Source organism: Dasypus novemcinctus, chromosome 20 (genome assembly GCF_030445035.2).
Source record: "Dasypus novemcinctus isolate mDasNov1 chromosome 20, mDasNov1.1.hap2, whole genome shotgun sequence".
Taxonomy (NCBI): Eukaryota; Metazoa; Chordata; class Mammalia; order Cingulata; family Dasypodidae; genus Dasypus; species Dasypus novemcinctus.
This window is the reverse complement of record NC_080692.1, coordinates 17,662,467-17,690,375: the sequence shown is the minus strand read 5'-3', so window position 1 is coordinate 17,690,375 and position 27,909 is coordinate 17,662,467. Positions and strand designations below refer to the sequence as shown.

The 27,909-nt window shown below is 52.6% G+C and overlaps 1 protein-coding gene across 1 annotated transcript; it reads left to right on the top strand.

Annotated features, from left to right (window-relative positions):
* Positions 1 to 42: 42 nt before the first annotated feature.
* On the top strand, positions 43 to 27,904 carry IL17RA (interleukin 17 receptor A). Its single transcript, XM_058282507.2, has 12 exons — positions 43 to 278; positions 12,348 to 12,372; positions 13,042 to 13,188; positions 13,994 to 14,106; positions 15,864 to 15,990; positions 18,629 to 18,676; positions 18,784 to 18,947; positions 19,607 to 19,690; positions 20,345 to 20,429; positions 21,387 to 21,488; positions 23,542 to 23,583; positions 24,350 to 27,904. The coding sequence occupies exons 1-12, from the start codon at positions 141 to 143 to the stop codon at positions 25,840 to 25,842; spliced, it is 2,568 nt and encodes an 855-aa protein (XP_058138490.1). The 5' UTR covers positions 43 to 140; the 3' UTR covers positions 25,843 to 27,904.
* The last annotated feature ends 5 nt before the right edge of the window (positions 27,905 to 27,909 follow it).

Sequence of the window (27,909 nt, the reverse complement as noted above, 5' to 3'; positions counted from 1 at the left end):
CGCCCCGGGGCCGGGCCTGGAAGCCGGAAGCCGGGGGAACCGAGCCGCGCAGAGTTGGGACTTCTCAGGCGACGCGCAGGCCCCGCGCTGTTCCTCCGCCGCGCCCCGGCCCCGGGCCGCGCGCCCCCCGCCACCGGGCCATGCGGGCTCCGCGCCGCGGCTCCCCAGTCTTGCCGGGGCCGCCGCTGGGGCTGTTCCTGCTGCTCCTGAGCGTGCCCGCCCCGGGTCGCTCCGCCCCGGGGCTCTTGGACCACCCGGCGCCCGTCTGCTCCCAGCAGGTGAGCCCCCGACGTGCCCCGGAGGCGCGGGGACCCGAGGATGCTGCGGGGACGCGGGCGGGGGTCGGAGGCGGGGGTGGCGCGGCTCGAGCTCGGCGGCAGGAAGTCGGCTCTGGAGGGCTCGATGGGAGCGGCGGCCGGGGTGCAGAGCTCGGGGCGCGCTGGCGAGGATTCTCGGGGCCGTGGAAGGTGCCGTGTGGATCCGGGAGCAAAGGGAAAAAAACACCTCGGTGGCGCGTGTTGCACAACCTGAACCGCCCGTCCTGGGCGGGCGGCGGAAAGTGGCACCTCGGCTGGGCCCGGGAGTTTGGGGAAGGAGACGGAGGCGCCAGGGCCGGGCCGAGAGGCGGGTCGGAGGAGCCTCCCCGCGCGCGCGGCTGGCCCGGACCTCAGGGGCCTGCCCTGTCGCTGGCCTCCTTAGTGGCTGACGCCGAGGAGCTTTGTAGAGGGCAGCTGCGCGGAAGGTGGGGGCCCCGTCGGGTCCCCGCCCTGCGCTGCGAGGAGCCCGCGGTGGTGGAGTCGCGCGGAAGAGCCGAGGTGGCCGGCCGGGGCTTAGGGACCCGGAGCAGCGAGACGTGGCCGTGACGGTTCAGGGGAAGTTGTGCGGAGGGCCGCCGAGGGGTGGCGAGCCCACGCGGGTCCCTCCTGCGGTCGGGACAGCTTGGTGACACCTCCCCAGAAGGACGAAGCCCTGAGGATGGGGCGTATTTTTTTAAGACACCCCCGTTCTCCCACTTCCCGCACCCCCACCCCCCCCACTACCCCCCACCCTCCGGCTGGGGTTGGGGACTGGGTTAGCGCGCTGCGGGATAGCGGTGGGTGTGCCACACCGTACCCAGCCTGCCGACGGGAAGTGACACACCCACCTTGTTTGGGGACATCTTAAGAAAAAAAAAGAAACAACAAAACACTGCCCATAAAGACACTCTCCTCTTCCGGCGGAACTTACTCTTTCCTCCACTTTCTCCTTGGTTTTGTCATCGCGGCCCGGTAACCCCCACTGATTCCTAAGAAGTAATGTGCAGTATCTGAGTCAGAGCATGTGAAACAATCAAAAGGAAATTTCTCCTTAGCTAACTTTGTGGAGGATTTCCAAAATAGGGTGGAGGGTGAGTGACCTTTTAGGAGAAATTATTATTTTTAACGTGAATGATGGGAAAAGTCCTCAGGACTCCTCCTCTTGGGCAAAGCGTGGGGACATATGCTCAGCAGACCTTCCTGCAGACGTTGTGTAAAACTTCTCTGACTTCCAGGATTCAGCGTTCAGTTTTTTGACATTAATCAGGTGCCTGCAGAATACAAGGTACTGTGCTAGGCTGGGGACTCTAAAGAAAGATGCCCAGGTTCCCCCTGTCTTACATCAGCTAGTCAGGGAATAAGGCGTGAAAATAGGGAACTGTCGTACAAGGCACGGAGCAAGTGCTCTTGGTTGTATGAAACCAGGAAGTGTACGAAATTCCAGGGAAAAGAACAATGACTTCCAGCTGGTATGTTCATGGGAGCGAGGACATTTGGGTGTCCTGTGGTTGAAGAGAGACTTTCAGGCAGTGCAAAGGATCTGAACCAAGGACCTGGGGTGGCCCTGATGTGTGTATGGCAGCCAAGTGAGACGAGAAACTGGAAAGGAAGTAGAGTTCCTTGATGGCGGAGTGTGAGGGCCCGGCGGAAAGGGCTTTGGCTCTACGCAGCGGGAAGCTCCTGAAGGTTTCACATGGCACAGCGCGACCCCAGGCAGGGCTGGAGGGTCTGCAGTGCCCTGTCCTCTTCCGTCCTCCCTCTCCCCTCTGCACGCTCCAGGCTCACAGCGCCCTCATCTCCACTGACGCAAACAGCTCTTCTCCTCCATCAGCTAGTTCTTTTACAAAGAGAGAAACTACACCCCTCAAGTTTCACCCCCTTACAAGGGACTTAGGATGTGCAAAATGCATAAGGTACCACTGTTTAAAATGGACTAATAATGGACTTGAGTTTTAAGAATAAGATCAACATAAATTATTTCTTTTACAGTTTTATGACTTTGTATTTTACTCCCAAAGCAAATGGAGGAGGTGTGAACGCATCTGATCTTAGTAAGTTTGTGCCTTTATGGGAACTGTTTTATTGATGTAGATAATAGCTATCTTCTTTTCTTATCAAATTACGTAGGAAAATAATTCATCTATGATAGGATAAAATCATGTCATGATATAATGAATAGAAAATAAAATTGCTTTTCTTAACATAAAAAATGATATGGTGATGGTGGAAGTGCCACAAATTTGGTCTCAGAAGACCGGAATTTGCTTCCTTACTGCACCACTTCCAATCTCTGTGACCTCTGGCAGCAGTTACTTAGGCTGCCCAGCCTCTGTGCCCTCAGCACCTCCAAGTGGGCTCACACCACAGTCCAGAACAGCTGCCCAAGCCTGACCAGACTCAGCCCCGGGTGACACCTCCTGAGGCAGCTGGGAGGCTTCCCGTGCCCTATGCCCCAAGCGCAGGATGTGGGCACTCCATCAGGGTCTGCCGAATGAAAGAACCAGTGGATGCTCTTCTTGAAAAGCACCCATCAGCCGAGACCAGAGGCCAGGCACCGCACTTTCTTGGTGCCTGGGTTTAGCACCTCAAAACCAGATGCCTCTGGTTTCTGCACAGTAAACAGTAGTGGAGAAGCCATAAGAGCCTGCATTTCCTGGGCGGTCGTGTGGCTGGTCAGTCCCTCCACAGGCCACTCGCAACAGCTCCTTGGGGGTCGGTCCGTGTGAACGTTCACACAATCTTAAAGGCAGGATCTGTGTTGTTACAAATGCATTATTTTCTGAGCACTTGCAGTTTTGATGGGCGATAGAAGAGCTGTTTGGCTTAACCCTTTTGTCTTCTGGTTGCCAGAAACTGCTTTCAGTCCAGCCTCTCCTCCAGCGTGTAAAAAGTGAGGTACCTCGAGTGGGGTGGGCAGGCGGGGCTGGGGTTCACCAAGTTGCCTGGCTCCTGTGGGTGTCAAATCCGACTCCCCACCCTGAGTGCTTATCAAGCCAGCCTTCTATCAAGAAACTGTGCGACCTCAAATAACATCCAGCAGGCAGAAGCACGAGGCGATGCAGTGCGGGGCAGGGACCCTCAGCCGAGAGCCAGAAGACCCGGGCCCCCGTCACACTTCCCCTCTCACCCGCGCTGCAGCCCTGGCTCAGTCACTACACTGTGCTGAGCCCGTGTCCTTGACTGTGAAAGTCACTGAGCCTCACCTGGGGATTACGGAGTAAGCGGATGCCGTGCTGTGTAGGGGCCTCTGCCGAACCAGGTGCTTTGTAGCTTGGTGCCAGGCCGATGTTCAAGGTGGATTTCTTCTTTTCGTCTCACACCAACCTGCAGGGCAGGCATTAGAACCCTGTGCGACAGATTAGAACCCCAATGCTTAGTGTATAGCTTATACATTAGTGTATAAGCATTAGAACCCCAATGCTTAGTGTATAGCTTATACATTAGTGTATAAGCGTTAGAACCCCAATGCTTAGTGTATAGCTTATACATTAGTCTATAAGCATTAGAACCCCAATGCTTAGTGTGTAGCATTGCTGAGGTTGGAGCCAGGGCCATGCACCTTCCCTTACCAGGCCCTCAGGAATGTTCGTTGCATGTGCAGAGGAGAGTAAAATCTCTTCTTTCTTCCTTTTCATCTCCTCCACTCTGGATGGAGACAGTGGACCTCCCTCTTGCAGATGCCCGTTACTTTGTTCAGAGAGGCAGTGTACGTGGCTGTGATGGAGAGCATGGGTTCCGGCGAAAGCCGCGTGGGCTCGGCCATCAGCTTGGTGGGACCGTGGGAGATTCAGCTGCCCTTCGCTGTGCTGTAGATTCTTTGTCAGTAAACAATGGTATTTTCCTCGTAGGATTGTTGTAAAGATTAAATGAGGGATGTGCATGAAGTGCTTGGCACGAGGCCCGGCACACAAGAGCTCAGTGAATATTAAGTTGCTTTTATCGTCATCTTCATCGTGAATATTCTCCCTCTCTGGTTTGTGCGGGACGTCTAACATGATGCCACTCGCAAGCTGGCAGAGCACAAATCATATTCAGATCTTTAAAGAATGGGCAGTTTGAAGTAAAGGAATGAGGGATGATTTGTCAGAGGGGAATAGAACAAGATCTCTCTGAGTAGGATCCAAAGAAGACCCTAAATCCATTTTATTGCTTTATTTAAAATATTATATTAAATACCAAGTAAATTCTCTATGTAAATTAAATTATAAGGAAAAATTGTTCACAATCCCTTTTCCAAAGCAAATTAATGTTTCTATTTGTCTGTTTCACTTTTCGTTCCTTTTATTTGTTTAAAGCAGCATCACAGATTTTGATTAATTTTATCAAGGTAATGTATGTTGAGCTTTTTTTAAATGGCACTAAAATGTTTAAAACAAAAACCAGCAGGTTCCTAACATGAAAAGGTGCTGGACATCATTAGTCCACAAAGCGCTATCACTTCACACCTACTAGAATGGCTAGAATCAAAAAGTCAGATCACAAATGTTGGTGAGGATGTGGGGAAATCAGAACCCTCCTACACTGCTGGTGAAAATGTAAAATGGTGTAGCTGCATTGGAGAACAGTCTGCAATTCCTCAATTAAACGCAGCGTTACCAGACAACCCAGCAATTCCACTACTGGATATATACCCAAGAGAGATGAAAACGTGTCCACATAGAAACTTCTCTATGGATATTTATAGCAGTATGATTCATAGCCAAAAGGCGGAAATAACCCAAGTGTCCGTCAGTGGGCAAATGAATAAACATCCATGCAATGGAATATTATTCGACTATAAAAAGAAATGACACATTGATAAACATTACACTAAGTGAAAGAAGCCAGTCACAAAAGACCACATACTATATGATTTCAATCATGTGAAAGTCCAGAATAGGAAAACCTGTAGAGATAGAAAGTAGGTTAGTATTTTCTTAGGGCTGGTAATGGAGCATGAAAAGGGGATTGGGGATGGAGGGGGCGATAGAGGGTGGGTTTTCTTTTTGAGGAGATGATGAAAATATTCTAAAATTGATTGTGGTGTCGATATTTCTGACTTTACTAAAAATGAGTAAATTGTATGGTATGCAAACTTTATCAATAAAATTGTTTTTAAAAACGAACAGGGAAGATGTAGCTCAAGCGATTGGGCTCCATCTACCGTATGGAAGGCCCGAGTTCGATTCCCAGGGCCTCCTGGTGAAGGCGAGCTGGCCTGAGCAGAGAGCTGATGGCCCGCAATGCAGAAAGTTGGTGCAGCAAGATGATGCAACAAAGGGAGATGCAGAGGTGAGACAGTGAGAGACGCAGCAGACCAGGATGCTGAGGTGGCTTAAGTGATTGAGTGTCCCTCTCCCATGTCGGAGGTCCCAGGATTGGTTCGCAGTGCCTCCCAAAGAGAAGACGAGAGGACAGGCAGATACAGAACGCACAGCAAATGTACACAGAGAGCAGACAGTGACCTCAGGCGGCAAGGGGTGGGAGGGAATAAATAAAATAAACCTTAAAAAAAAAAAAAAACAGCAGACCTGTGACACCCCTTGCCTCCCCCAGTCTTGCTCCGCAAAGGCAAACACAATTCTTCTAGTTAGTTCTTTGGACATTTATCTCCATATTTCTAAATGTACTTATATTGTTATTTCTTGATTTGTCAATTTCAGGTATTAAATATTGACTAGATGAAAATTTAAATTTTGTACATTACCATCCTCCCACCACTTTCCCTCCCTCATCTTCCCATTATAGTTATATCAAAATTTTAGTTAAATCAATAGTCAGGGTTTACATGATTGCAACTAAGTAATCTTCATTGCTGAGACAAATATTTGTACTTTGATTGTATTTCTTTTTTGGTAAATTCCTCTTTTGCCCCTGGAGACAATAATTGCTTTAATTTTTTACTTGCATAATTTCCATGTAGCTAGTCCTATATTTTCTATCAGATTTACCTTATGTTTTTTTCCCCAAACATGAGATATTCCATCAGTTATAACTGCCCCTTCCCAAGAACTCCCTCCTAGAGCTCCCTCCAGCTCCATCCTGGATTGATGGCACAACTTTATCTGTACTGTCACTATTACTTCTAGGTTAGAGTTCCCCTAACCTGAATCCTCAGGGGCTAAAATCCTCATTTTTCTGGAACACATCCTCCTACAATTTCCTAAGAAAGGATGTGTGGGAGATACATATTTTTTGTCTTTACATGTCTGAAAATGTCTTTATTCTACCCTCACACTTTTTTGATAATTTGGCTGGGTATAAAAATTCTAGTTTGAAAATAATTTTCCCTCAGTACTGGGAAGGCATTGCTCCGTTGCCTTCTGTCAAATAGTTGGGTGCTAAGACAGTCAGTGCCATTCTGATTCCTTTCTCTTTGTGTGGCACCTATTTTTTTCTCTATGGAAATTTTTCAGATCTTTTTATTCCTGGTGTCCCAAAAGTTTCATAGTGTTGGGTCTTGGTCTTTCATTTGTTGTGCAGGACATTCATTGAACCTTTTTTAATTTGGAAATATGTGTCCTTCAGTTCTAAAATTTATTCTTTTCTTCCTCCCTCCCTTCCTTCCTTCCTTAAATAATTTCTATCCTTCTGGTTTCTCAGTGATAATCTCTTTCTGGAAGTACAATTAATCATCTCTCATATTTTCTGAATTGATTGTCTATATTCATATTTTTTTCTCTCCTGATTCTGTTTGTATAAATTCTACTTACAGAGAAATTTCCTCAATTTTATAACCCAACCCTTCTATTGATTTTTTTATTTTCAAAGTTCATTTTTATTCTCTGCTTGCTCATTTTTCCATAGTGCCCTGTCCTTGAACTATGAAAGGAATGTCCTCTCTTATCCCTTTGGAACTGTTGTAGTTTTTTGTTTTTTTTTTTTTTTGCTTGCTTTAGTTTTATTCTATTCCTGGCTTTATTTCCTCCAGAGGCATTTTTAAAATTTGTTTGTTTTCATCTGTTTTTCACACAGGAAACCTCTCTAAAATATCTGGTACTCTTTGGCTAACTGAGAATACTTAAGAGTGAAGTCCTAAAATGCTGATTGAATGTTTCATGTGGATAGTACTTGTTGATGGCTAGTGAACCTGGCCTGTCTCTTGGGTGACTCTTAAATGTCAAAATCTGGAGCTCTTTTCTCTGGACTTGGGCACCAGCATTCTGAGATAGGGGAGGTAAAGAGGGGCTAAGGTTCTCAACATTCTGTGTGTAGACTTTTATTTAATTCCCACCTTTTTCAACTTCTTGCTTTCTGCTGCTTTCCTAGGTACCTGATACCTTTAAGATCGGTTTCTTAAAAGGGTCCTGATGAGCATTTGGCTTCTATCCTGTCCATCTCCCTTCTGCAGCGTTCAGCTCTAAGTTCTTCTCCTCTGCCTAAGCCAGTTACCCACTTTGTCTTTTAAATTTTTGCTCATATCTCTTGTCCAGGGATGTTGCCTCTTTGTCTTTGAGAATTTACAAAAAATTTTTCCTTTTCTGTAATTTTAGTTTGGTTTGGGGGGAGGGAGAAGATACTGTTTGTACATGGTCAATGTGTCATGACCTCCAATGGATTTTTTTTTCTGTGTTCACTTTTTTTCTTTTGAGGTACCAAGGATTGGACCCAGGACCTCGTATGTGGAAGCCAATGCTCAACCACTGAGCTGCATCAGCTTCCCTGACTTGGTTTATTCATCTCTTTTGCTTGTTGTTTGTTTTTCTGTTTTTTCAGGAGGCACTGGGAACAGAAACAGAAACCTCTCATGTGGAAGGCGGGCACTCAACCCTGAATACCACACCCACTCCCTGTGTTCACTTTTATGACTGTGTTTCCATTTTGTTTCTACCTTTTTCCCTTATCTTCCCTCCCCCATCTTCTCTGCCTCCATGTCTTCACCCCCAGTCATCAGTGTGTTAACAGCCTGATATTTATCTATCTACATGTTTTTCTGTGCTAGTATAGTCATATTAAAACACAAAGAGGGAAGCAGACTTGGCTCAATGGTTAGGGCATCCGCCTACCACATGGGAGGTCCGCGGTTCAAACCCAGGGCCTCCTTGACCCGTGTGGAGCTGGCCCATGTGCAGTGCTGATGCGCGCAAGGAGTGCCCTGCCACGCAGGGGTGTCCCCGCGTAGGGGAGTCACACGCACAAGGAGTACGCCCCGTAAGAAGAGCCACCCAGTGTGAAAGAAAGTGCAGTCTGCCCAAGAATGGCACCGCACACATGGAGAGCTGACACAACAAGATGACACAACAGAAAGAAATACAGATTCCTGGTGCTGCTGAGAAGGATGGAAGCAGTCACAGAAGAACACACAGCGAATGGACACAGAGAGCAGATAACTGGTGGGGGGGGAGAAATAAATAAAAAATCTTAAAAAAAAAAAACACAAAGAAATATATTAGGAGGGTTTTTTCATTATTTCTGTAGAAAATGGCATCATACTATAAAAAGTTCTTTGCCACGTATCTTTCTCACTCATCAACACATCTTGATCATCACTCCAAATCAGTAGATATCCCTGTAACTAACTCTTTTCAATATTTACATAATGCATCATGGTAGACAACGATTTATTCAGCTATCTTTTTTTTTTTAAGATTTGTTTTTTATTTATTTCTATCCCCTCCCCCGCCCTGTTGTCTGCTCTCTGTGTCCATTCGCTGTGTGTTCTTCTGTGTCCGCTTCTATTCTCGTCAGCAGGCACCGGGAATCTGTCTCTTTTTGTTGCGTCATCTTGTTGCATCAGCTCTCATGTTTGTGGCACCACTCCTGGGCAGGCTGTGCTTTTTTTGCACAGGGTGGCTCTCCTTACAGGACGTACTCCTTGCTCGTGGGGCTCCCCAGTGTGGGGGACACCTCTGTGTGGCAGGGCACTCCTTGCGTGCATCAGCATGGTGCATGGGCCAGCTCATCACCTGGGTCAGGAGGCCCTGGGTTTGAACCGCGGACCTCCCATGTGGTAGGCGGACGCCCTATCCATTGGGCCAAATCCACTTCCTAAACCATCTCCATTTTGATGGACATTTAGATTTAAACTACACCTCATTTTATTCAGCCATTCCTTATTAATGGCTATGCTGTACCACAGAAAAAGAGGGAAACCTACCCATTTTTTAAAGTTAACATAAGCTTTAAAATTCCATCTTATAAAAAAAACAAACTATGGGATACAATCTCAGTTATGAATATAGGTGCAAACAATTCTAAATGAAATATTAGCAAATACCAAAATAATAGACTATAACCAAGTAGAATTAATTCCAGGAGTGCAAAATTGGTCCATTATCAGCAAATCTAACAACAAAATGTATTACCTTAGTAGATTAAAGGAGAAAGTTGTGTTAGGTGGTAAATGCAAAAGAGGTATTTAACGGTTCAGAAGCTATTTTTAATAAAAATTATGAGCAAAATAGTAATAGAAAACACATATAAAATACTATCAAAAACTAAAAATAGTACAAAATGGTGACATACCAAAGCTGTCTCCATTAATCACAGGAATCGCAGGAATTAGAGAAGCCCCATCAGTCAGCTGACTGCATTTGCACACCCTTCCAACTTCCTCTTGGTCTACATGGAGACAAAAGCCTTCATCGCCAGCATCATCTTACAGTGGATAGTGGGGAGTTACCCAAAATGGAGTATCCGTTTGCCTTTTCTAGAAGAACTCTCCACCTCAAGGGGGAAACCAGCTTCCTGTCCTCCGTATCACAGCCTCGGAGTTTCAAGTGGGAGGAGAAGCGAGAGGGCGTGTGGAAGCGAGTCACGTCCCAAAGCAGGAATTGGAGAGCAGTGTTAGTTAGCCTGAGCGGAGGCAACGAGCTGGGTTTGTTCCTGTGCATCTAAGGATCATCTGGCGGGCCTGTGGGTGGAATTGAATCACCAGGAGCTGCGTGGGGTACTGAAGGCAGTTCAGTCTGGCCCCGGAGGGCTACTGAACCTGGAAGACAGGATCCGGATGAAATGGCTGGGGCATTCTCAAGGCTGTTACAGCGCGTGCACTTGGCGAGGGGCCCGCGGGTGGCTTTGGGTCTGCTCCCTCCTGGTGCTTAACCCATCCGCCTGGGCTCCCTCCCAAGGCAGGCCCGGGAGAGGGAGGCAGGCGAGCAGCTGGAAAAGGCCCCAGGGCAGGTGCCATCCCTGAGGCTGCACTTAACACACACACACCAGGTCACACAAAGGCCAGGTCCCCTGCTGGCCTCACGCTTGTGCCTCAACACCTGACTTTCTGCCTCCAAGGATGTGTTTGGTCCGTTTTGCCAGTTCAGGTACCTTTAAACTCACGAACCTGAGTTCTGCCTGGACCTTCCCTGTTCCAACACCGAATCTGAAGGTGCGGAGGTCCCGGTACGATAAGATCTTCCATGATTGAGTCTTGCTATATGCAAGCCCTAAAGATGGGGAGCCAGTCATTAAAGGGCAACCCTGACGGGCCAGCTGCTGGACACATCATCTCATTTAACAGACAAGGAGAACTGCAGCCCCTAGAATTTCTCATAATACTCTTCTAGTGTGCCGCCGGCTTAGCAGCACTGGAGTGTTTTGTTGAATTGCCTAATACATTCACACAGTCCCATTGCTTGAAATTTTTTTACAATACAGATACCTTAGAAATAAAAAGCTAACTGCTCCCTCACACACACACACAACCCCCCTCCACCATCACCCGCAGTCCCAGCCCACCCCCTGCCCGGGATTTTTATATTTTTATCGTTTCATTCTTAACAACTCAATGAAGATGGTATTATGACTATCCTGGTGTTACAGTTGAAAAAAAAATCGAGATTCGGCAGTATTAAATATCTTGCCGAAAGACGCTTACCTGGTAAATGGTGGTGAGACATCTCAACCCCAGGGTTTGGGTGTGTGTTTTCCACAGTGACGTCAGCTGGCCCAACTTAAGCCCAATGGTTACATTATCCTAAAATGTTTATTTCTGAGGCTTCTAAATTTGGCCCTCCAGATCTCCTTTGGGTTAAAAAGTTAACACACGTTGCCAAAGCAGGATGCAGTGTTGGGTCATCTTTGCCCTTCAGTTTCCGCATCTCTAAAACGGGGTTAAGGATACCGCCTAATCCTAAGCGTGTTGCGAGCATGAAGTGAGAGAATACATCTGAGTCAACCAGAACTGATCTGTACAGTTCGCTCCTCACCCCTTCCCACCTCTTACAGCGCGGTCATACAGACAGAAATTTGGACGCTTCCTGTGCTGCAGCATGAGGCGCTGTTAACAGGTGCCCCAGGAGGACCCTCTCAGTGCTTTTAAAGTTATAAAGTTCCCAGCTCATAGCAGTTACTCATAAAATGCCAATTCCATTTTGCCACCCGCTGTACCCACTTCTCATTCCATTTCTCCTTGGTTGAGCAGAATGAGAAAAATGGGGAGAAGGCTCCCCCAAAATGTGGGCCCAAAAATGAGAAAGGAAGGCCCCTTACCTTTCACTCTTGTACATGCTGCCTCGTGGATGAACCTTGAAAGCATTATGCTGAGTGAAATAAGCCAGGTGCAAAAAGGATAGATAGTGATTCCACGTCTATGGAATATGTAGGACAGGCAAATTCACCAGGACATAAAGTAGCTCAGAGGTTACCAGAAGCTGAAGGGAGGGAGTGAGGGGAGTTATTGCTTAATGGGTACAGAGTCCAGTTTTGGGTGATGAAAAATCTTGGTATGAATGGTAATGATGGCGACACAACACTGTGAATGTAATTAAGGCCACCACCAAACTGTACACTAAAAAATGGTTAAAATAGCAAATTTTATGTTATATATATGACCACCATAAAATTAAAAATTTTTAAAAACTGGGGGTGGGAATGGGGAGCTAGGCTCACAAAAGGTATGTGTCTAGCCCAAAGTTCCAAAGCTAATTGATTTCTAACTCCAGCATATCTGCTCTTATCCACCATGCCTTATATATGACACACCTGAGTCCTTTTTCTAAAGTTAAGAATCTTAAACTCTCTGGATCAACAAGAATTTTTTTCTTCCTTGAAAATGAGCCAAGGGAGAGCATCTGAAACCTGCTTGCGAATTAAAGTTCTTTCACAGCTCTAATTACCTTCCTTTTTTTTCCACAGGGGCTAAACTGCACAATCATGAATAGTAAGTCATCTTTTTTTTTTTTGCTCTTGTCGTTGCTTTGTTAATAAAATGATAAGCTTGAGCTGACATCTGACAGAGGCTTTGCATTCCCTTCAGGCTTGGCATAGATCCATCAGTGAAGGTTGGGGGATCCCTGGGAATCTTGGATGTGCTTCCCCTCAAGAATTTTGAGCATGCAAAAGTCAGGAGATGAGAAACAGAACTGTCATTTGATTTTGAAAGTATTCTCTGGGGGGCTGCCCTGGCGTATCTGTATGTAAAGGGAGAGCCATCACTGGTGTGGATTTGTTTTGTGATGTCATTCAAGAATGAAGCACATAGTTCAAGTATCTGTGCTAATGAGGGACCTTGGAAATATGAAAATAAAGCAGCTCTTCTTCCTACTAGTCTTCTTACTAGGTGCTCAAAACCTAGCTGTGTAAACTGTTAAAAAGACAAAATAAAACCTCGCCGTGCGTGGTCTTCTTCTCTCCTTTAGACTGCAGAGCCTTGCAGTGACCCCCTTTGCAGTGAAAAAAGGGGCTAGGGCGGTGGACAGAGGGCCGGCTCAGGGTCACGGGCTACAAGGTCACAGGCCCCTGGCCTGGCCAAGAGCTAACTCACTGGACCCCACGGCTGGGGCGTCCAGGGGCTCGGCCGCATCCTCTGCTGCTTTCCCCCCGTTGCCAGGTAACTGCCTGGACGACAGCTGGACCCGTCCTCGAAACCTCACCCCCTCCTCCCCCAAAGAGGTCCACACCCAGCTGCAATTTGCCCACAACCAGCGTGGAGACCTGCTCCCCGTGGTTCGCATTGAATGGACGCTGCAGACAGACGGTGAGTGGGCAGGTGGCGGGCCACCTCCGCGCCGCGCCGTCCCGCCTTCCCAGCCGAGCTCCCAGCGGGGCTCGTGGTCCTGGGCTGATGCTCAGAGCCAGGGCCCAGGGTTTGTGTTGAGAGGATCAATCCTCCATGCAGTTAATACTTTTTAAATATTTTAGGTATTGACCCACAGGGAGAGCTCCTCATCCCACCATCCATGCTAAAATCTCCATCAGCCTGGGGAAAAAAGAACACAGTCAAGTAGTTCATTCTATGACTGTGATAAACAAATATGACCGGAAACGTGATAATGCATCTACAGATCTGCCAGCCTCTGTTTGACCTTAATTTAGGGGCTGGCTTTTTTTTTTTAATCACCTCTTCAGGGGGCGAGAGTTACATTAGAGACTCGGGGAGATTGGTGCTAGGATTGTGAACAGAGCATGGGAAAGTTCTCTTCGTTGGTCCCCACCCTAAATGCTGGCTCCTGACCCCTGCAGCCTCTTCAAGGGTGGTGGGCATGGCAGGGACACCCTACTTGGCCATCTTTAGCACCCATGTCGTGGTGCCAGCACCTTGGCCGCTAAGATGTCCAGCCTTTGCTTCTAGCCCAGGGCGCAGCATCCTTTGGGCTGGTCCAGCTGAGACGTGGCTGTGAGGCAGGAGGCCAGCGGGCACACCCAAGAACGAGCTGAGAGGGACGGGAAGTGGGGAGTTGGGTAAGACCGGCAGATGTCCTCAGCCTAGCAGGCGGGGCCGTGCCCTGCCCGGCAGTGGGCCCCTCATCTGCCTCTGCTTGTCTCCCCTCTCTGACCTCCAGCCAGCATCCTGTACCTGGAGGGCGCGGAGTTGTCGGTCCTGCAGCTCAGCACCAATGAGGCTTTGTGCGTCAAGTTTGTGTTTCTCTCCAAACTGATGCATCATCACAGGCGGGTAAGAACCCAGTTCCGGGGTGGATTGCAGTCCTCTGATGACACCGGGACAAGCTGTCCCCACGCTCAGCGCCTCGTTTAGAGTGGTCTAGAGGGGAAGTGCTGGGAGAGTCTGAGGAATTCAAGAGGACTGCCTCGGGCAAAGTGGGCACCTCTGCTGAGAGCACTGGGGAGGAGCTGAGCACGTTTTTAAAAATCCCCTGGCACTCCCCACCTCCCACCCCTGCCCTTTCTTCCAACCTCACCTAACGATCGATTGTTCTTAAAATTGAATCAGAGGAAGACTTCCTCCTCCCTACAGCCTACCTGCCCATCTTTATTGTAACTTGGATTAAGCTGGGGTTCACCCTCGGGGAGGGAAAACTTTACAGACCCCAGAAGTTCTGTGGGCGAGATGCAAGCTCTCAGCCGCTCTGGCTCCCGTTACAGCTCACAGCCGGAGGGCAAAACGTCTGCTCTCTTCCAGTCTGTTTAAAACAGTAGTTCACAAACCAAGTCCCAGGATGCTTCAGCACCACCTGGAAACTCACTGGAAATGTAAATTCTAGAGCCCCACCCCAGACCTGCGGAATTAGGAAGCGGGCAGGGTCCAGTGATTGGTGTTTTTGTTTTAAAAAAAAAAGATACATAAATCCCCCAAAATGTTAATAAAAAATATAAGAAGTTCCCATATACCCCACTCCCTACACCCCCACTCCTCCCACATCAACAACTTCTTTCATTAGTTTGGTGCATCCATTTGCATTGGATGAGTACATTTTGGAGCTCTGCTACACGGCTTGGATTATAATTTACATTGTAGTTTACACTCTCTCCCAGTCCATTCAGTGGGTTATGGCAGGATATATAATGTCCTGCCTCTGTCCCTGCAATATCATTCAGGACAACTCCAAGTCCCAAACATGCCCCCATATCACACGTCTTTTTCCCTCTCCCTGCCTTCGGCAACTCTCGTGGCCACTGTCACAATAATTCTATAGGAGAATGCCAGGAAGTCCACTCTAATTAACAAGCCCTCCAGGAATTCCGGTACTCGCTCCAGTTAGAGAGCAGCTGGTTTAAAATCAGCGGCAGCTCTGCAAACACAGAAGACCCCTTCTGCCGTATTCCATGAGGGACCCCACACTTGGCTGCTGTGTTGATGGTGAGGCCCAGGTACCCAGAGCTGCTTAGACACACAGCACCCCCTCCCCTCTGCCAGGGTCGTTAAAATGGCCGTTCAAATCAGCATCTGTGATCAAAGTCAGCCAAAGTTCTGTTTTTCTGGCACGAAGGTGTCTGCTGCCCCGGGGTGAGCCGGGATCTTCCTAGCCTCCCCTCTGTACATTCTGCTCCAGAACATTCTCCTGAGGCCTCTGGCCTTCCCATTTAAGGAGGAAGAGTCATTTCACAGTAGTTAGTACCTGCTGCTTAGGTGCCAGACCCCCCAGCAGCCCCGAGCTGTGCTGGCTGTGGCTCCCTGGGACCCCTGGGCTCAGGAGGGTCCGCCGAGGGAAGACTATTTCCATCTGCTCCAAGTGCTCTTGCCTGTCACACTTCTGCCTCCTGATGAGGCCAAATCTAGCTTTTTAAAAATAGGAAAGACCAGAGGAAACAAAAATACTGAAGCCTCTGATTTTGGATCTTGTTACAATTGTTTCTATCTTATTTCTAACCCATATGGGGAGGGGGGGCAGGGGGAGACGGGGGGGATGGGGATCTTGGGGGGCAAATGAGGCACGTGTGACCTTCCACCCTGTCCCCCTCCCTCCCGTCCAGTGGCGTTTCACCTTCAGCCACTTTGTGGTGGAACCTGGCCAGAAGTATGAAGTGACGGTTCACCACCTGCCCAAGCCCATCCCCGACGGGGACCCAAACCACCAGTCCAGGAACTTCCTCGTGCCAGGTAAGAGAGCAGCCCCCCAAGCCACCCCCCGTGCCGCTCGGCCCCGGAGAGGAGACGGCCGATGGCTCCCGCGCCGGCCTCCCTGCCCGGACAGGCGATGGCTGCCCTGGGGAGCGGGAGTGGCCAGGAGCCGACGCAGGCCAGGGCCGCAGGTTCCTCGGTGTGTGGCCGCGGCCTCCTCCCTAAAGGCAGATGTTGGCCCAAGACCCCAGGAGCGTGATGGGGCTCAAACTGGCCCTTCTGTCCGGCGAAGTGTATTTCCTGCACAGAAAGAAAGTGTCAGAAGACAGGCCCCTCCTGGGAGGACCCTAATCCCCGCTCCCAGCCCAGTTCCAGCCTCGATCCCTTCGCTCTGGATGGTCCCGCCTGCGCTGGCCTAGCCCCCGCCCCTTCCCCGCTCACCCATCCTGAGTCCCGCCATGTTCTGAAACATCATTGGGCGTGTGTGCCCATTTCTCCCCAGAATCTCCCCACTTCTCCGTGCTCTACAAGGGTCCCCGCCGGTCAGAGCTGGCTGCCTCTGGAACCCCCTGAGGACAGGGTCTGGGTCTCGGAACCGCTCAGGGGGTCCCTCAGAACTAGCAGGTGGCCTTGTATGTGCAGGAGGCCTCGGGAGCTGCTTATCAAGGCTGACCTCTGTCCCCGGGCATCACACACACGCTGTTCAGGTCACTCTTCACTCCCCGACAGGTGTCCTTCGCTGTGTGTTTGGTTTCTGTTGGCCTCCCCTCCTGGGGTGAGATATCTGGAGGGCAGGGACTTTCCCCTGTCCACTCGCAGTCTCCAGTGCCTGCAGCAGTGCCCAGGATGTACAGAGTAGGTGCTCAATAAGTCCTGGTTGAGTGAGTGAGGCCCCCCGGTGGTTTGGAGCCATGTGCACCCCAGAAAAACATGTCCTTAAACGTCACCCCTGCCTGTGGGTGTGGGTCCATTATAGGTAGGACCTTTTGATGAGGTCACTTCAGGTGAGGGGTGGCCCAGCCCAAACACGATGGGTCTCAGTCCTGTAACTGGAGTCCTTTATAAGCAGAATGAAATGCAGAGAGGGAAGCGGATTTGGCCCAACAGATAGGGTGTCCACCTATCACATGGGAGGTCCAAGGTTCAAACCCAGGGTCTCCTGACCCGTGTGGAGCTGGCCCGTGTGCAGTGCTGATGCGCGCAAGGAGTGCCGTGCCACGCAGGGGTGTCCCCCGCGTAGGGGAGCCCCACTCGCGAGGAGTGTGCCCTGTAAGGAGAGCCGCCCAGCGTGAAAAATGCAGCCTGCCCAGGAATGGTGCCGCACACACGGAGAGCTGACACAACAAGATGACGCAACAAAACGAGACACAGGTTCCGGGTGCTGCTGACAAGAATACAAGTGGACACAGAAGAACCCACAGCGAATGGACAGAGAGCAGACAACGGGGGGGGGGCGGGTAGGGGTGGGAAGGGGAGAGGAATAAATTGAAAAAAAAAAAATCAGAGAGAGCCACAGAGGGAGCAGCTAGAGCTGAAAGTCAGCAGGACCTGGAGCGGAAAGGAGAGGCCAGCACTGCCACGTGGCAGAGGGGCCCAGGATCGAGGACCACCGGCAGCCGGCCCCAGAGCTCCACGGTCTTCAGGCAGAAAGCATCACCTTGACGAGGACTTGATGTGGACTTCTTCCAGCCTCCAAGCCGTGAGCCAATAAATTCCCCGTGTGCCAGCTGACCCATTGCACGATAATTTGCTGGAGCAGCCAAGAAAACTCCAACACCTCCCCTGTTCCTGACATAGACCGCCCCATCCCTGTCACTCCAAGGTGACTCACACCTGTCAGGGGTTTTCTCAAACCAAGGTAAAAACCTTACAGTCCAGGAAATTGGGGAAAGGGAACGAGAAGATGCCTGTGGAGCAGTAGTCCTCAAAGTATGATCCCAGGATGAGCAGCATCAAAAAATCACCTGGGGACTTGTTAAAAATGCTAATTCTCGGGAAGCAGGTGTGGCTCAACCGATTGGGTTCCCGTCTACCGTGTGGGAGGCCCTGGATTCGCATCCTGGGGCCTCCTTGTGAAGGCGGGCTCGCCCGCGCCGGAAGAGAGCTGATGCCGCAAGATGACGCAACAAAGGGAGACAAGCAGTCAGAAGAACAGGCAGCGAATGGACGCAGAGCAGACAGCCAGCAGGCAGGGGTGGGGAGGATAAATAATAATTTCTTTCAATCTTTAAAAAAAATGCAGGACCCACCCCAGAACCACTGAATCAGAACCTCCTGATGGTGCTGTCCACTCATGTTTGCGCAACCCTGCTGTGGAGAAACAAAGCACTTCTCACCCTGGAAAAGGGCAGCGGCAGCCCTCGGGAGGGAAGCTGCAGTGGGGAGAGAAGGGCCGGCGGTGGGCCAGGACTCTCCTGCACTGCAAGCTCAGGACAGCCGCACTGAATCTGGAAGGTTCCCCGAGATGGAGGAAGGAGCCAGGCCTGTCAGGGTTCGCCCTGGGGAGGACAGGTCATTAGCCCTGGAGTCCGCGGGGCCACAGGCAGCGGCCCGGCCCTGGGGCTGGCTTCCCAGCGGCCACCTTTGAACAGGCCTCCCCAGAAGGGGAAACGTTCGCCGTTCCTGGTGCCGACACAGGGGCCGAGGCCTCACGGTTTCCCTCTTTTCTGGCTGGCAGGCTGCGAGCACCCCAGGATGAAGCTGACCACCCCCTGTGTGAACTCAGGTAACTGCTGCCGCCAGCCCTGCCCGGGGGAGCGGGGCAGCCTTGCCGCAGCACGCAGGCGTGACGCCCGCCCTCGCACGCCCACCCTGCGTCTGTGCCCTCGACAGGCAGCCTGTGGGATCCCAATATCACGGTGGAGGCCCTGCAGGACCACCGGCTGCTGGTGAGCTTTGCCCTGTGGAACGAATCTGTCCGCTATCAGATCCTGCTGAACAGTTTCCCGCACGCGGAGAACCAGAGCTGCTTCGAGCAAATACAGCACGTACCAGCGGTAACTGCCTGTCCCTCCTTTAAGCCCGCTAACGTAGCTCAGAGCCACCTGTCCCCTCTCCTGGTCCTGAGGGAACTGGGCTGCCGGGGGCTCAGAGCTGGGGACGGGGCCTGGTCAACAAGTACCCAGGGCTTCTCGATCCTTTTGCTTAACTTTCGATTTTATCGCTGACACCTCCTTCTGCCCTGCCCACCACTCCAACCCTTTTTTTCCCCTGTCCCTGCATTCTCCCTCATTCTCTTTTTGTTTTGCTTTGTATATTCCACAAAGGATTTGCAGATAAAAATAAATAAATGTAGAAACCAATACAAAGGGAAAATAAAGGTAAGGAAAGAAGATGAAGCCAGGGTAACAGTGCAGAAAATGCTTGCCGTACGGTCTGGATGGCTGCTGGGTATGAGCACAGATTTGCCTGCACGATTCCCAGCAGCCAAAGCAAAGAGGGAAATACCAGTTCTTCCATGTGTTCCTGCCTTAACAACAAACCAGTGTCCTGGAGAAGTAGCTTTTCCTAGAACAGAGACCTGAGAAGCCTTTCTCCCTCTGGCCTTCATGAAGTGGGGACTGGGCAGTGGGAGTCCTGTCCTCGGCAGCAGCCCCGCACAGGACGGGAGCCGGTGCTTCACCAGCTCACCTGGCCCGTCCTCTCCTCTCTTCAGCCCAGACAAGAGGATTTCCTCCAGCGGCGGAATATCACCTTCACCCTGCAGAGCTTTCACTGGTGCTGCCACCATCGAGTGCAGGTGGATGAGTGTGGAGTGGGCAGGTGTGGGAGAGTGTGGATAGGTGGCATGGGCCAGTGTGGGGGCGTGGGCCGGTGGCATGGACCAGTGAGGGGGAGTGTGAGGGCGTGGGCTGGTGGTGTGAGCCAGTGGGGGGGGCGGGGGGTGGAGGTGTAGGCCAGTGGGAGGGCAGGGGCTGGTGGTGTGAGCCAGTGGGGGGGCATGGGCTGGTGGTGTGGGCCAGTGGGAGGGCATGGGCTGGTGGTGTGAGCCAGTAGGGAGGGCATGGGCTGGTGGTGTGGGCAGCATGGGGGGGGTGGGCTGGTGATGTGGGCCAGTGGGGGGGCGTGGGCTGGTGGTGTGGGCCAGTAGGGGGCTGTGGGCAGGCGAGCATTCCTATCCGATGGCCAGGAGGGGAAAGAGGACAGCTCGTGGACTTGTGCTCTCCCCAAGGTCCATCTGCCTGCCAGGTGCCATTCCAGCCTTTCTCCAGCCCTGTTCTCCCAGCCTCACCTGGACTGGGCATGGGTCCTTTGACCTCTCCCCAGCGGGAGTAGCCAGCCAGGGTCCGTCACCCTCAGAGAGCCTCTGTGGGCAGCAGAGCCTCAGCCGGGGAAGCCCCGTGTCTCCCCAGCCTCTCAGCAGCTCCCTTCCCTCCTCTCTGTGCTCTTGCAGATCCAGCCCTTCTTCAGCAGCTGCCTGAACGACTGCCTCCGACACTCCGTGACTGTTCCCTGCCCGGAAACCCCAGATACTCCAGGTGGGAGGGACATGGCTACCATGAGGCATATTTGGGGATGAGAGTGAATGAAGGCCACCAGCTTGAGCTGAGTCCTGACCTGATTCTCAGGGTGGGAGCAGAGTTTAATTAACTTGGAGTGCTTCAGGCCCGAGACACAGTGTGGGGCTTTTAAAGCCACGCTGCCCTGGGTTCAGATGTGACTGCCTTTCATTGGCTGTCCAACCTCGGGCGAAGAGTTTAACTTTTCTGATCCTGACTTTCCTTGACTGGAAAATGGGGGTTGTAACTGTCGTAGAGTTATAGTGATAATTAAATAGCTACCAAATATATTGAGTGCCTACTGCATACCCTATACTGAACAAAGTGCTTTAGCCAGTTGTCCCATTTTTAATCCTCACAAGTTGTGAGTCACAACAATCCTAAGAAGTACCACACACACCCAGTTTGGTAGATGAGAAAACTGAGGAACAGAGATTTTAAAGAAAAAAAAGACTTGTCCAAGGTCACACACTCCTGAGCCCATGAGGTTCTGCAGCCCTGCCCTTGCCCTGGGCCTGCTCCTCCTTCAGGGGCCACCTGCAACCTGACACGAGGCAACAGCCAGACGCTGACGAGGATGTGACAGGCGTTGGTGGGAGGCGGAGCGGGTCTTCTTAAGCCCACAGCTGAAGCTGTGTCTTGGAGAAGGTTTCACTCAAATGCTGGAGGCTGGGTCACGAGTGGGCCCCCCCCGAATGTTGACGATGGCCTTTGTGAGTGCCGCTAGGAATTAAGGGAACTTCTCCCTCTGTTCTCATTGCAGTTCCTCTCACAGGTAAGCCTGCTCCCCTCGGCGCTGCAGGGCACCTGCCCCAGGACCCACCTGCGAAGCCCCCACCGAGCCTCGTGAGGAGCCGGGGCGGCAAGGCTGACCCCGGAGGCCAGGGCGGGGGCTGGGCCGGGGGGCTCGGGGCTCAGGCCACCTGCTTCCCACAGACTACATGCCCCTGTGGGTGTACGGCTTCATCACGGCCATCGCCGTCCTGCTGGTGGGCTCTGTCGTCCTGTTCGTCGTCTGCGTGACCCGGAAGCTGCCGGGTAAGGCCCGGCCGCAGCTCTCCTCTCTCTCTCCCTCTGTCCTCCCTCCACCCTCTTCCCGCTCCAACCTTGCAGCTCGCCCTTCTCTGCAGGGCTGTGCTCCCAGCCCTTCCAACTCAAATGAAGCACAGAGGCTGCCCCTCTCGTGGCACACCTCAAGCTCCTCTGTCGAGAACTCAGAGCCATGGGGAGCAGCTATAGCTCAGTGGTTGAGCACCTGCTTCCCATGTACGAGGTCCTGGGTTCAATCCCCGGTACCTCCTAAAAACAAACAGAACTCAGATCCTGGAGTCAGGCAGATGGACTACCTGGCAAACTACTCAGTTCTCTGAGCCTTAGGTCTCTCTTTCCTAGAATGGATGTTATGATGATGGTCATGATATCCACATCACGTGAGCATGAAACAGATTAATGCATGTGAATTCTTAGCAGAGCCTGGCGTGTAATATTTGCTCAATACGGCACGGCCTTGAATATATTTATTATTGTTAAAACTACTTTGGTGAAAATGAGCAGGTTGGAAGGAGCTGGGGTGGAGTAGGGGGAGGGAACAACCCAGTGGGCCCCGGCCTGCCGCCCCCAGGCTCCTGCAGCTGAGATTGGGGGAGTCGAGACAGCTGCAGCTCTGGGCTCTGAGCCTGCGGGCATGGGTCCCACTCGACCTGCCCAGGTTTGCAGTCCTAGCAAGTGACCTAACAGACCTCAGAGTCAGTTTTCCTTCCTGCAAAATGGGATAATAATGCCTCCCTCTCAGGGCAGCGGGAGGGTGAAATGAGCTAGCCAAGGAAGGCGTGTGTTGGTGGGTATGTCTGTGTCCGCTCTCTTCCCCACGCTGTCTGCTGCCCGAGTTCCAAGCACAGGAGAAGGTGGGGCTTCAGGTCAGGGGTCTCCTCTCCCTGCCCCTCCGCCAGCCGAGGCCGCTTCTTCCATCGCTTGGGATGCAGCCTCCCCTCTTAGCAAACGGCAGCCTCCTCCGAAGTAGATACCGAGCGACTTGGTAATTGATTATTACCACGTTGAGGGAAAAAGAGCAGAGCAGGTGTGAGGAGACCTCGTTCTGGCCCTTTCTACAGAGGCTGGAAGGTTCTAGAAGATAATATCTCTGCCCCTGCTTTACAAACTGTAATGCTGTCCAGCATCAAGGGGGCTTTGTGTTTCGTTTCCTGAAGTTCTCCTACGCCACAAGGTGAATGAGGGAACAAAAAAAAATCTCAGTCATTATCTGACTGCCTTTGACGATTCTGGGGAAAAGCCCAAAGGCCGAGATTGACAGGAAGGCTCTAAAAGTCTTCCTTGTCCACTCGGGGATTTTTGTCCCCTGGCTGTGTCACTGAGGAGCACTGTGTCACTGAGGAGCGAACCCCTGCCCTGCAGTCTTTGCCCATGGCATCTCTGGGGTGAACAGTTGCTTCATTAAGGATGTTGGTTTCCCTTCCTCACATCAAAAATACCAGGAGGAAATGTTGTAAATGCCTGATGGGGCTCCTTCTGGAGAAAAGTGTTGTAAGATTTCTGCCCCCTACGAGGGCCCTTCTGAGGAAGAGACTTTCCCTGAAGCAGAAAGTCCGCTCAGGGATGGCCAAACGGGGGAGGCGGGGAGCCGGCCCTGCCATGAGGGAGCAGGCTGGGGCCCTGTTGCCATCCCAGCTGGTCTCAGCGAGGTCAGAGCTGCAGAGAAAGAACTGTGACCCCTGCCGACTGAGCACGTGCAGTACACTTACGTGATTTCACTTAATCCCCTCACGAACCCATTTTACAGAGGAAGAGACTGAGTTCCAGAGATGTTAGTAAATTTCCCAGGTCACACAGCTAGAGTGGCCGAATCAGGAGTTGAACCCGGGCCCCTGAATTGCTACCCAGTGCCGTCTATTTGCCAAGCCCAGAAGTGTCCGGCACCTGCTAAACCGCTGCCTTGGGAGCTGCCGCCATCCTCCTTACCATTTGTCCTTGTCAGGGGGGTGAGGTGGCGCCCATCAAACAACCTCCACCCCCGTGAGCTGGGTCCCTATTTCCCATTGGAAAGCGCCCCTCCCCTGCTGCCTTTTCCTTCCAGGATCCCGTCATGACAAATGTGCTAATGACTCCAAATCCGCTGGTAAGGATCTCCTTGGTTTGGGGGCTGGGGAGCTGTTTTGGGGAGCTTTTTTGTTTTTAAAGGGGGGTGGTGGGCTCCCTTGGAAGAGGGGGTAGGTCACCTTCTGGGGTTTGCCTCCTGGGCCCCTGGTGGGAGAATCCCCCTTTGGAGGACCCCCCTCTGGCAGCCCACCCAGCGCTTTCCCGACCCTGACCCAACTAGCCCAGCGCGTCTCCAGGAGCCAGGGCTGGACTAGTCTTTAAAATCATCTAGACAAGGAAAGGAAGGTAAATATGCTATATTTGGGGAAAAGAGGTCTTCCATATAGCAGATATATGTATTCCAAGTGGGCCTTTTTATTTTTTAACTGAAGTGTAGGCTGAAGGCCAGGTAGGAATGGGGGCCGGGGGTGATAGAGAAGGAGAGTTTCTTTTTCCCACCAGACCGTGATTTTTCAGGCAGCCAAAACAAAGTAAAGCAACAATAATTGGCCTCTTGCAAAAGGCCTGTCTCATTTCTTAGAACAGGGACCTCCCTGCATGTCTCCTTGGCCCCGGGAGCCCCCAACACACACCCCTTTGGGTGAGGGACCCCCCCCACCATGTGCCTCCTCAGGTCAGGGACCCCCTGCCCCACCATGCCTCTCTGGCCGGGACCCCCCCCGCACCTGTCTCCTTGGGCCAGGGAGCCCCCTGCCCCACATGCCCCCTGCCCGGGTGGCCCGCGGGGTGAGGCTCAGCTCCGACGCACGCTGAGCCCGCGGTCTCCCTCCCCCGGCCCCGCTCAGATGCCCTGCCCATGGCCGACCTGACGCCCCCGCCCCTGAAGCCGCGGAAGGTCTGGCTCGTCTACTCGGCCGACCACCCCCTCTACGTGGCCGTGGTGCTCAAGTTCGCCCAGTTCCTGCTCACCGTCTGCGGCACCGAGGTGGCGCTGGACCTGCTGGAGGAGCAGGTCATCTCGGAGGTAGGAGTCATGACCTGGGTGGGCCGCCAGAAGCAGGAGATGGTCGAGAGCAACTCCAAGATCATCATCCTGTGCTCTCGGGGCACCCGGGCCAAGTGGCGGGCCATCCTAGGCTGGGAGGAGCCCGCCGTGCACCTGCGCTGCGACCGCCAGCAGCCTGCGGGGGACCTCTTCACTGCCGCCATGAACATGATCCTGCCCGACTTCAAGAGGCCGGCCTGCTTCGGCGCCTATGTCATCTGCTACTTCAACGGCATCAGCCACGAGGGCGACGTCCCCGACCTCTTCAACATCGCACCCCGGTACCCGCTCATGGACAGGTTTGAGGAGGTTTACTTCCGGATCCAGGACCTGGAGATGTTCGAGCCGGGCCGGATGCACCGCGTCGGGGAGCTGGCGGGGGAGAACTACCTGCAGCACCCCAGCGGCCGGCAGCTCAAGGAGGCGGTGGACAGGTTCCGGGAGTGGCAGGCCCAGTGCCCCGACTGGTTCGAGCGCGAGCACCTGTGCCCGGCGGCCGACCAGGAGCTGTCGTCCCTGGACGAGGAGGTGTTCGAGGAGCCGCCCGCGGGGGCTGGCATCGTCAAGCAGAAGCCACTGGTGCGGGAGCCCGTCCCCGAGGGCGGCCTGGGGCTGGAGCTGCTGGTCCGCGAGGAAGAGGGGCCAGGCTGGAGGCTGGAGCCTCGGTGTCAGGCCCGCGGGGAGCCGGCGGCCCTGCAGACCGTGGCCCTCCCGGTGGAGAGGGTCCCCCCGGCTCAAGCCGTGGAGCCCCTCCTGGCCGAGGGCGGCAGTGCCAGCCGGCTGGAGGTGACGGGGGAGAGCGAGGCCCTCCCGCTGCTGGGGGGCGGCGGTCCCCGGCGGAACAGCGTCCTCTTCCTGCCGGTGGAGGGCCCCGAACACGTGCCCCGCCACGGCCCCCCGGCCGCCTCGCCCGAGCCCCTCTTGGGGGATGTGAGGGAGCAGCTCCAAGACTTGATGTTCTCGCTCTTCCAGAAGAGTCTGAGCCGCCAGGCCCAGGAGGACTGGAGGGGCCCCCCGGTGGTCCTCAAAGAGCCCTACACACCCTGCGAGGAGGAGCAGCGGCAGTCGGTGCAGTCCGACCAGGGCTACATCTCCAGGAGCTCCCCGCAGCCCCCGGATGGACTGACGGAGACGGGGGAGGAGGGGGGAGGAGAGGAGGCCCCGGGGAAGGCCGGGCTGCTCTCCGCGGAGGACCTGGAGGGCCTGAGAAGCCTCCAGCAACAGCTTTTCTTCCAAGAGCTTCAGAGGAACTCTGGCTGGGACAGCGTGGAATCCGAGAGCCAGGGCTCCTAGGGTTCTCGCAGGCTCCGGGTGAGGAGAGAGAAGGGCATGTGTGCACCCAGGGGCGCACGTATGTGTGTGTGTGTGTGTGTTCGTGCGTGAGGTATACACCTTTAAAACAGAAATGTCCCGGCGTTGCCTTTGGACAGCCTCTTCCCTTTCCATTCCCTGACCACCTGGTCCCCTTCCATCCCCACGAGAATCCATAGCCCATTCCCGGGAGCAAATGGCGAAGTGTCCTTGAGTCTTTGTCATTCATTCATTCATTGACTGGACATTTATTTTGCACCTACTGTGTACCAGGCCTCCGGGATACAAAGATAAATGGCATATGGCTTGGTCAACGCTCAGTGAGAGACAGACTAGCAAACGGATGATGGCCAGATATAAAGTCTGGGAGAGGGGCCAGGAAAATGCACCCACGAGGCACCCAGCCCAGGGAGAGATTCCCTGGATTAAGGGAAGGAGGGAGGCAAGGAGGAGGGACAGGCAGGGCGCAGTGGGGTGGACCCTTGGGCCAGGCTGGGAGCTGGGGCCACCCAAAGGCCTGGGGCTGCTTTGATGCCATGGGCTGTTGCCCTGCAGGGGTACAGGCTTCTGTACCCAGAAGCCACTCATCTTTAGAAAGAGACAAGGTGGAAGCAGGTGGTGAGTGAAACCCAACAGCATTCAGCAGGGAGAAAAGTCTGAAATTCTCAGCTCACATTCTGCAGCATTTTGGAGTGGGGGGGGGGTAGAAATGTGGGAAGGTGTTCCACTGTGTATCTGAGAGCCTGAGGTTCCAAGACAGAGACTCAGAAGGAAGGGAGGGAGGAAGGAGAAAGAAAAAAAGAGAGAAAGAAAGAAGGAAGGAAGGAAGAGATTCAGGGGAGCAGATGTAGCTCAAAGGAAGAGATTCAGGGGAGCAGATGTAGCTCAAATGGTTGAGCACCTGCTTCCCATGTACAAGGTCCTAGGTTCAATCAAAAAAGATTGGGTGTTTGGACTTTTACTGAAATGCCTCCTTGGGCCGACTGAAGGCTCCATCTATCTGGGGTCCCAAACTGGGATGCCATCTGACCCTAGGACAGAGTCTCCTCCATTGCCTGTGTCTGAGCCCTTTTCTAGAGTGGGGGAGACAATTCCGAAATGTGATTGCAAACTGCGTATACCAGGTGTGTGTGTGCACACGTGTGCACGCATGCATGTGCATATAAAAGAGATTGGTTAACTCAGATAAGAATTTCTAGGGGTTATTTCCTGCCACATGTTGCTATAGGGCACGAAGTCCTAGTTGTGGAGCGTGGAGTGAGATTCTGCTTAGCAGTAGCCGGGCCACCCAAACCATAAGTCCCAGACCCAACAGCAGCAAAGGACCAGGTGAGGGCGAGACCAACCGAGCCCTCGCCACTCCCAGCCTGGCAGGTGGCGTCGCTGGGCCCAGATGCCTCCAGAGCTTTCGGTGACATTTCCCCAGCTTCTAAGAAGCACTAATTAACTGTCCAGAGTAAAATACCACCGTGGACTCTTTCTGGCAGCAAAAAGACCCCAAAGCACTGCAGTCCTAGGGCCCTGAAACGTGCATTCCCTTTTGATTGCATTTCCTGAAATCGAGTCTTGCCGGCCTTTGAGGCCGTAGGGATCAGTAGCTGCGTGGGCGTGGCCACCCTCGTGCCCTTCGTCTCCTTTTTTTCTCTAAGCAGCTTTGTTGAGATGGAACTCATACCCCATACAGTCGTTCCTACCTCACAGGAATCATGGGTGGAGTGGATGCGATGGACGCGGGAAGCTCTGGGGTGGCGTCCCGTGGCAGGTGCGGCGCCCCTAGGGAGCTGCTGCCTCCTGCAAGAAGTCCTGACCCCCTAGGTCTCCTTGTGCCTTGGCAGAGAGAAGCGCCCTGGCCTGACTCTGGAGCGGAGCAGTTGGCAAACCTTGGGGCACTGTTGATCGAACCCCCTGTCCTGCTGAAATTGCTCACCAGTGTTTCCTTTTTTAGATTATAAAAGTAATATATGTGCTAATGCTCGGCATACAGTAGGAGCTCAATAAATGTGTTGGCTGAGTGAAGGTCATCACTGTGGAAAAACGGAAACAATATGG

Bases quoted from the DNA above. Each gene is read 5' to 3' on its own strand.
- IL17RA (XM_058282507.2), top strand. From the start codon at position 141: ATGCGGGCTCCGCGCCGCGGCTCCCCAGTCTTGCCGGGGCCGCCGCTG. The intron at 21,489-23,541 runs GTAAGGCCCGGC...TTTTCCTTCCAG, and splicing joins CGTGACCCGGAAGCTGCCGG to GATCCCGTCATGACAAATGT. The intron at 23,584-24,349 runs GTAAGGATCTCC...GGCCCCGCTCAG, and splicing joins TAATGACTCCAAATCCGCTG to ATGCCCTGCCCATGGCCGAC.